The 9449-nt window shown below is 43.0% G+C and overlaps 1 protein-coding gene across 1 annotated transcript; it reads left to right on the forward strand.

Moving 5' to 3' along the window:
• Positions 1-6536: 6536 nt before the first annotated feature.
• On the forward strand, positions 6537-8973 carry LOC126891338 (uncharacterized). The gene is made up of 2 exons (XM_050660516.1): positions 6537-6986; positions 7940-8973. The coding sequence occupies exons 1-2, from the start codon at positions 6537-6539 to the stop codon at positions 8693-8695; spliced, it is 1206 nt and encodes a 401-aa protein (XP_050516473.1). The 3' UTR covers positions 8696-8973.
• The last annotated feature ends 476 nt before the right edge of the window (positions 8974-9449 follow it).

Consider the following 9449-nt stretch of genomic DNA (forward strand, 5'->3'; position numbering starts at 1 on the left):
GTACATGTCCTTAGTTCTCCTTATTCTTTCAACGGTGCTGGAGGATAGGCCTGTCTCTTGTATTATAGTCTTGAGAAAAGGTGTGTTAGTTGGCTTCCCTAGGGTGAGCCTAGCCTCCAGCGCTGCTACTCGTTGAAAGTTCTCTATATTCCGAGTAGGCTTTACTCTCAGTGCATCATTCTCCAATACCTTAAAATATTCGTCAGGATGAGTTCTTCTCTCGTGTTGCCTAGTGCCAGCCAGCTTCTCGAAGGATGCACCGCAGAATCGGCAGTCGGTCTCGTCTTGTGCGTTAGTCGGCTCTGGTGTATTTGGATTTACCGTTTGTGACGCAGATTTTTTGCAGTTTTTCATGTGTTTCAAGATACCACTTCTTGTCTTGCATTTGTGCCCACATTTTACGCATGTGGTCTGCGACTGGGTGGGGGATGGGAGGCTGCAGGAAATTCTCTCAGCCTCACGTAAATCTCTGTAATTTCCATCCCCCGTTTGGTTCTCGTCGGTAGACGGTTTCAAGTTCTGGTGGTCATTTGTTTCTGGCATCGCTGTTAATCGGTTCGGTCTGTGATATATACCGTATGCGTAATGCCCGGGGGTGCTCGGATTGATCCGCGAGATTTCGCCCCTTACTCCGCGCCCGTCACCAACGAAAGCGTGGTGACGCTATAACCCGCCCCCAGCTTGCTGTTGGCGGATAACAGCCCCGAATCACCTTCTCAGGTTCCTGCTACCCTGGGATTCTTAATAGATATTAACTCGTTTTGAGCCCTTTTGGCTGGAGTTTGCGCCTCTAGATGATATATACTTGAGAGAGAAAGAAATGCTTAGAGTCGGTCTACCCACCGATCGACTCTAACTGTTTAAGATAAAAAAAAAGAGGACCTGCTGCCTGCTGTAGGAAACTTATTGTGATGGTGTGGTTTTTAGAAAGCTGAACAGCTGGTAGTTGAATAGGCCTATCCTTCGGTAGATACTTTCCGATACCTCTCGATTTTATATTATCCTGATGTATTAATTTTAGAAGAGCGTGATTTTGAGCCTTTGGGGCCAAAGTTAGGGCTGATGTGGTATCGGATGGCGGGTAGTGGGGCTGGAAATTGGAAAGTTGTTAAGACAACTAATGTATATTACTTGCCTAGTGAAAGGGGGCCCAATGGACCCGAAGACACTACTAGATAGTGCCTCGTGTCTCTGAAACCCGCTGAGTGTATTAATTTGTAAAATGGGGCCCTTTCTAGGCAGGTGTCCGCGCTGTTAGAGTATTGTCGGTATTTGGAACCTGAAAACGTAAAATCCACGGGATCGTTATAGGTTAGAACGCAGAATTTTGAGGTTAGTCTAGCAAAATCAAGATTTAAAGCACTTACTGTTGTCCTGCGGGAATTACTCCATTTCCCCGGGCAAACCACTTGATAACAACACTTTTAAAGTACCTGCACTTGACTTTCCGCGGAAATTCGTGTGAAAATGCCGCGTTTTCTATTACAACGGTAATAGAAGTACCTCTCTGTGTGCTGACGACCACAGAACTTAAGCTAACTTAAATTAACTTAGAGTGGAGCCAAAACCTCGGTTGGCGTGCCTGGGCATGCCGGTCGAGGGGCGAATTCATCATTAGTCCCCCTCGTCATCAATCCAGCGCACATCTCGCTGGCTGGTCCCGCTCGCTCCATGTGACGCGAACCCGATCAGCCAGCGACGTTTGGCTCATTTTGGCACGGTCTTTTGCCAGCTTTATCGGTCTATTAGTAAGATTGCCCGCATCCGCATCCGGTCGAGCTAGACCACTCCCACGAACTCTGACTAGGAAAACTTAGCAGAAGATATTGAAATTTTATGCCAAGTGGCAAACAAGCGTGAAGCGCTAAAACATATAACTAATTTAATATAGAAAAACATACAATAATATGCACAAAATACAAATATGACTAACCTAGATGAACGTACACTCATTTTTGTGGAGTAAGCCGGCCTTCCACTCGGAGTTGATTATCACAAGCTGTTTATGCATTCTTCATAAACCAGCTGTGAATACACAGGCTGCCTAGAATAGCCTTAGTAATGAGGTTCCTGATGTCTAACCGTGACAGGTTTAGCATTCCTTGGATTTTGGAATTCGCCCGACACGCAAGTCCCTCGAGCTCCCACTACTAGAGGTGCCATGCTTATGATTTTACCTGGGTATTCGGCTTGCATGGCTTGAAGAAATTGGGGCTCTGTGTATATGGCCGTCTTGTTAGAGGCGGCCATACTCATTGGATCCGGGCCTTCCCAGGTAACGGTTACTTCCGCAACAACCACTCTGTCATCTAGACAAGCTACGAGGTCAGGAATTCTAAGACTCCCATCCCTTAGTCTGATACGCGGCTCTACCTCACATATCCACCCTTTACGTTCGCAGGATTTTCGTAGAGAGGTCACGAGCTGGTCATGTCTCCTACATCTTTGCCAATGTGCTATTGAACACTTCTGTAGTACGTGGCTCAGAGACTCGGACCTACCGCATCCCGTCCTACACATCCGTTCTTGTGGTGGATTTGACGGGATACCTTTGGTTGGTAAAAGGTTTCCTCGCAACTGGATTGCTTTTACGTAATCTCTTCCCGACCAGTAGGGCGGTGGATTATGTATCCAGGCAGAGCTCTCTGGATGGCAAGAACCCTGAGCAAGACCATTACCGCTATAGCCAGTTTCTAACTTCGCGCTCAGCTCACGTGCTATGAATGCCGAACTGCCTCCGTTGTTCGAAGTCCATTTGACTAGTTTCTCCCAGAGACTGCTTATATACGGCAATGACAGTATATCAGCTGTCGCCTGCGTCGCTGAGATCATTAACTTAGCCAATCTCCTTCTTAAGATGGCCGGAACGTGCATGACCATGGTCATGACGCCCAGACCACCCTCTCTAGTAGGCGCGTGAATGTAGGCATCCGCACATGTTCTGTTGAGACGCAGAAATTTCCGCACGGCTATGCGTATGGTCCTGTCAAAGCCTTTCAGAGCTTTTAGCGTTATTGTCGGACTCTGCAGCTTATCTATATATCTCGGTAGCAAGTACGTCTTTACTAGGTTCAGCTTCTGAGCTGGCCCCAGACCAGATTTCGAAATACGATCGAGCTGGGTCTGCAAGTCTTGGAAAGCCACCTTGGTCTGTCCCAGGGTATTATACCTTTGTCCTAGGTACTTGAACATCTCACTTGGTTTCAACTGTTTAATTCTATCGTTGCCGACCGAGAAGAGCGAGTGCGTTACGCAGTAAGAGTGCTTATTACCACGATCCACATTGACCGTAATAGCTGCAGTCTTACCAGCGTTGATCGACATCCCCCTCCTCTCAAAGAATCCAACAGCTGTCCGGAGTTGCTTGTTCCCATCATTGAACGAATCGGACAACAGAATTAAGTCATCTGCATATCCTAGTACTGAGACTTTCCTGCCGTCTACCACTGGTAGGCCTTGCATGTCCTCCTCGAGCTTGCATATTAGCTCGTCGACCACCATGTTGAACAGGTAAGGAGAAAGCGGGTCGCCCTGCTTAACTCCTCTTTTCATGTCGATGTTTTTCGTCGACTTGCTACCGGCGGTGATGACCGTACGGCTGTTCTTGTACGTGTCCATCACATAACGTTTAAATGTGTCATCGACGCCGAACCTCGTCATTGCTCGCTCTATCGAACGATGAGAGACCGTGTCAAAGGCCTTGCGTAAATCTATTGAGATTATGTTGTACGGTCGAAGGCCACTTCTACGCTGTTTTATCACCGTTTGGAGTGTCAGATTGTTTAACAGAACACCATCTACTTGACGAAATCCTCTCTGGTTCTCATGGAAATCAAGCGCCGACAGACGCTTACCCAATACTCGGTGGAATAACCGAACCAAGACTGAGGAAATTGTTATAGGGCGCCAATTACCTACCTCCAATGGATCGCCACCCTTCGGTATTAGAGTGGTCCGACAACTCTTCAATACTTCTGGGGTAACGCCGAATTGGAGCATGGTATTGAAGACGAGAACTAATTTCCGAACAGGTACCCTACGCAGCTCTTTGATCTTTAGAAAGTCAGGACCAGCTGCTTGAGATTTCATCGTTTGTAGGGCCCCTAAGATTTCCGCTTCGGTAATGGCATAGCCAATCAAAGCAGGATCTTTTTGGTCGGAGATCGGTTCATCGTCTCTTGGCGATATCGATGAGAATATCGCTCTATACTCTTTTTCTACAGTCTTTATATTAGGGCTCGCATCGACTCCCCATAGGGGTTTGCCGTCTATGATAGCCTGAGCCAGAGACGACCTGTCCGTTCGATACCGATGTTGAGCCAGACGGTAGTTCAGAGCTCTTTCGTGGTTTCTGTTGTTAATCACAGGGGCGGTTTTCGCCTTTGAATTTGAATTTTTCGATCTTCTCTTCCCTGTGCTCACTGATAGTATATCAGTGGTGATATATTCGTTCAACAAAAGTCTGACACCCTCTCGACGTTGCTCAGCGTTATCCAGTTGCGAGTTCCGATAGATCTCTTTTTCTGAATCGCTCCATGCATTCTGCGTTCGAAAATACTCGTCGAGATAAGTGGCCAACGCCGCACGGTTCCCCATCGGAACGAATTCCTCGGCATCAGCGTCTAACACATTCAAAGTCAGTGAAGATGACACATCACCGTGCTGACTAGCAGTACGTTCGGGGTTCGATCGGTGTTCCGATACGCCCTCGACTGACCGTCTCTCAGGAGAAGATTCCGTCCCCGATGAGCGATTTGCGAATGACTCGTTGTTAGAAGTCCCGGGAACCGGACTCCCAGGTGGGGTCCGCTCCCTGTCCTCCCTGAGTCTTTCGAGGAGTTCCTGGTATTGAGGCTCGGCGCGCGTCCGCCGAATCTGGTCCCGAGTAAAGTGGGGGAATTGCTCCTCCAAATACTTACGGACGCATCGACCCTCATATTGGATCTCACAATTCACTCATGCGGATCTGGTCCTCACCAGTGATCCTTGTCAGTCTACCGGGTTTCTCGTATTTCCGCTCGAGCTCCCCGTTGTACTCGTCAGGATGTGCAGTGCGCATATGCTGACGGACCCCCGCATATGATTTGAAGGTCCGGGCACATATGTTGCAGACGTCGTTGTTACCTGTTTGTGGCCCTCGGCAGCGCAGCCTGCGTAGGTGAGTATCTATACCGGCTTGCGTGGCGAAGTTTGTGCCACAGATGCAGACAACCATCCTCTTAGTTCGATGGATTTGGAGCTAACTGGACCAGTAGAAGTCTTAACTTACCGGCCTCTGAACAATTTGGAGTGTACGTTAGCTCTATTCCAAGCTCCCAGGAATCTGGGAGGGTGTATAGCCTTAAGGAGTTAGTTCGAAACCCGATCGGCAAGTAGCTATACGGTATGCAATTGGGAATCTCAATTAGAAGTAAGATTTTTGAGCCCTTGCACACACTACCTTTCGGGTACACCCCACCGTAATCAGCAATCTTCCCTCCAATGAGTAATTGAGTGGGCTCTAAAAAGTGCCCAAAACCTTTACTCAGTGCAAGGAAAATTCCCAGCTTCACGAACGTGGACGTTCACGGTTTGGATGGTTTATGTGGTAAAGGTGAACTCCTTGTTCACCCAAAAGCGTAATAAAGCAAGAGAAGACGCGAATCCGCAGAAATTTGGTTTACTCTGCGATCACAATCAAGTCGCACTATACGCCAAGCGAACAAAGAGCCCCGCTTCGATACCACACGGACGAAGCCCTTAAGAGAGTCATGGTTACTCCCGCCGTTTACCCGCGCTTGCTTGAAGTTTTTCCCTTTGACATTCAGAGCACTGGGCAGAAATCACATTGTGTCAACACCCGCTGGGGGCATCGCAGGTTTGAAGCTTACTAAAAAGCAGGTCACTTTAACTGATTCTTAAAACATTAAACTATTTAAATTCTAAAAACAAGAAGCAATACTTCCAGTATCGTGTCTCGTGGACACCATTTCTAGTACTGGTAATACTTTATTTTTATTTGTTTGTATAATTCCAATAGAATACTCTTTTGGATCCTTTAAAAAGGTTTTTGAAGTGCTGAGCCGGTAGCATCCAAATGAACATTTGGAACTTGTGGTATGTCACTGGCATATTTCTTAATAAATTCAAGTTGTTCCCTACTAAATATAAATACCGTTAAAGGTTCGCAAACCTTGAAAATATAATTGTAATTTTCTCGCGCCATTAATACCTTATCAAAAACGTTATCTACAGATCTATATTGATTAAAAAGTGCTTCAGTTTTAATTTTGCGATAGACGACAAGTGATTTTGCTCTCCTAATGTTTTTTCGTATACGAAACTTTTTTGAAACATGATTTAACATCTTCTTTTCGTATATCTAAAGGCGCGTATCCACTGAAAAGTTGGCAACTTTTGTGTTTGCAACTCTTCCGAAGTCACCAACTTTTGTTTTTTATCGTTGTCCACATCTAAACATAAAGTTGTCAACAATAATTTAGGAAACATGTTAGTTGGCAACTGGCAGTCTCCATCAAGACTATTGTGTTGACAAAATGGGGTCGATTGATGACGATATTATCTTAGCAGCTGCATCATTTATAATTTTGAGTAAAAAAAAGAAACGAAAACATAAATATTGGGTACGACCAAGCCTCATAGGAAGAAACACACATGGAGGAATTGAGTTAATAAATGCTTTGAGAAAAGATGATTTGTTAGCAGGACGTATTGAAGACGGACAAATAAGAAACTTTCTCCGTATGACTGATTCCGATTTTGAGTGGTTGCTCAATCTTGTTGGACCAAAAATTACAAAAAATGACACTAATTTTAGAAAAGCCATCACACCTACCGAACGCCTACTAATTACTTTAAGATTTTTGGCTACCGGAGATTCCTACACTTCATTAATGCATTTATTTAGGATTTCAAAGCAAGCGATTTCAAAAATTGTACCAGAAGTATGTATAGCAATATGTGAAGTTCTTGGCGATCAAATAAAAGTAAGTGTATTCTATTATTATAAATATTTTTGACGGTTTCTTTAGCAGAGCAAGTTTGGTAAAATATTCAATTTTTGTTCCCTGGGGTCAGGTTCGATTCGTTTCCAAAAATAACTGAAAACGCATTTAGAAAGTTTTTATTTAAGAAACTATTTTAATGCAAATCATATGAAACATCATGGGGTACACATTATTAGTCTAATATATTAGCAGTATTTATAGCTTCCAGCAGAATACTAGATGCAGCCAAACTTGTTTCCTGTTCTGTTTGTGAATCTGTGAGTGGTATATCCTGTGTTTGTTGTGGGATGTATTGTGATGAAGATGGTAATGCATATTGTGGCGAGCGTAGTTCAGGTACTGTTTGAGATTCTGTCACTTGTGGTATGTATTGTGGTGAAGGGGATGATACATATTGTGGTGATAGTAGTTGATTGTAGTGTGATGTGAGTGGTGATGTGTCATCTGGTGATGAAAGAGGTGGATGTATGGGAAAACTGGAACTTGATGAATGTGTTGAAATTGGAGTCATTTGTCCAGTAGCAGGATAGTCATATTTTCCGATACTTGCTTGAAACAAAATATTTGATATTTCATGCTCCACCACATTTTGAGCATAACTTGATTTTAAAGCTTCCATTTTCATTGCAACATGCTCCCCAAAGGCACTGTATTTATGGCGATTTTTCTTAGCTTGAAGTTCTTTCAATACGTTGTAAGCTTCCTCTTGCCTTTGGTCACCAGTTGAAACCTTCCTTTTTGAACATTTAGTTTTTTTCCCAATACAAGGCGCTGTCGACGGACCTGGTTGTGAATTCGGTGGTTCTGAATCCGATGATGGTGGGACTATTGTATTACTTGTATTTCCCTCATTTGGTAACAGATTTTGATTTTGGGAGATTTCTGCCTCAACTTCTTCCGACCCAGAATCCTAAAAATATATTTTTTTATAGATGCCTGGAACTGCTGAAGAGTGGAAAGTAGTGGCAACACAGTTTAATAATCTATGGAATTTTCCACAATGTACAGGAGTTATGGACGGAAAACATATTATGATTCAATCACCAGAACACAGTGGAAGCGATTACTTTAATTACAAATCGTTTTTTAGCATTGTGCTTTTTATTGTTGCTAATGCAAATTACGAAGTGTTGTATATGAATGTTGGCTGCCAGGGACGCATATCGGATGGTGGTGTTTACGAAAATACCCAGTTCAAAAGAATGTTGTCCGAATGTAAACGTAATCTACCTAATAATGAAAAGCTTCCTGGTAGAGCCATGGCTGTTCCTTATGTTTTTCTGGGTGACGATGCTTTTCCATTGTCACCAAATTTGATGAAACCTTATCCAGGTACCCAAGAAAAAGGATCACAGGGAAGAATATTTAATTATAGACTATCAAGAGCGCGAAGGGTATCAGAGAATGTGTTCGGAATATTATCTGCACGATTTCGAGTTTTCAGAAAAATAATGTTACTTGAACCAACGAAAGCGGAGACAATTGTGACTGCTTGTATTTGTTTACATAATTATTTAAGAAAAAAAAATCAAGGACCACCTACACTCCACCTGGAACTTTCGATTCTGAAGACAAAGACAGTGGTAATATTATTTCTGGAGCTTGGAGGAACGAGATGCAAAACAATATGCCATTCCATAGTTTCGATAAGAGAGCTCGGAAATCAAGTAGTGCTGCGAAAGATGTGAGACAAGAATTTGCAGAGTTTTTTATGACCGCACAAGGGAACATTCCTTGGCAAAATGACTATTAACAAATTATATAAAGTAACGAAACAAACAGCAAGAAAATTAATTAATGCATTAATAATATTAATTTTATGAAGTTATTTTATTTTTTTTAAGTTAGAAGTTAACTAACTTTCTACTAACTGCTAAATTACTAGAATATGATACGTTATGATCCTCTTTCAATCGTAGTTATTCATAGCTTATAAATCGTAAAATAAATACAATATTGTTGCATACTTACATGTTTTTCATTTAATCCCTTTTCAAGGCATAACTTAGGTTCATTTTTGTCTGATAAAAATAGAAGTCGTTGGTACGCAAACCACTTTGTGGTATCAGAAGTAGCTGAACCCGATTTATTTTCTTCTTTTAATTTCGTCTTCTCTCTGAAAAACTGTGCCGTCAAATTTTTTATTTTCCTTTGTATTTCAAGTTCGTGTAGCCCCATCACATCACTGATGGTTTTCCAGGCATCCTTTTTCTTATTTTTATTTTTATAATTTACGTCTTTTGGATTCCATAGTACACTTTGGGTGTGATATAAATCAATTAAGGTATCAATAAGTTCATTTGTCCACGTTATTACTACAGACATGTTTCTATTTACAACTTATGTTTCCAACTGAGCGACCGTCCCCACAAAGCCGTTAAAACGTCGACAACACGCGCATTCCTTTGATGTTACCGCCAAAAAGAGAAACAAGGTTCTCAA

The sequence above is a fragment of the Diabrotica virgifera genome, chromosome 9 (assembly GCF_917563875.1).
Source record: "Diabrotica virgifera virgifera chromosome 9, PGI_DIABVI_V3a".
NCBI lineage: Eukaryota > Metazoa > Arthropoda > Insecta > Coleoptera > Chrysomelidae > Diabrotica > Diabrotica virgifera.

Bases quoted from the DNA above. Each gene is read 5' to 3' on its own strand.
- LOC126891338 (XM_050660516.1), top strand. From the start codon at position 6,537: ATGGGGTCGATTGATGACGATATTATCTTAGCAGCTGCATCATTTATA. The intron at 6,987-7,939 runs GTAAGTGTATTC...ATTTTTTTATAG, and splicing joins TTCTTGGCGATCAAATAAAA to ATGCCTGGAACTGCTGAAGA.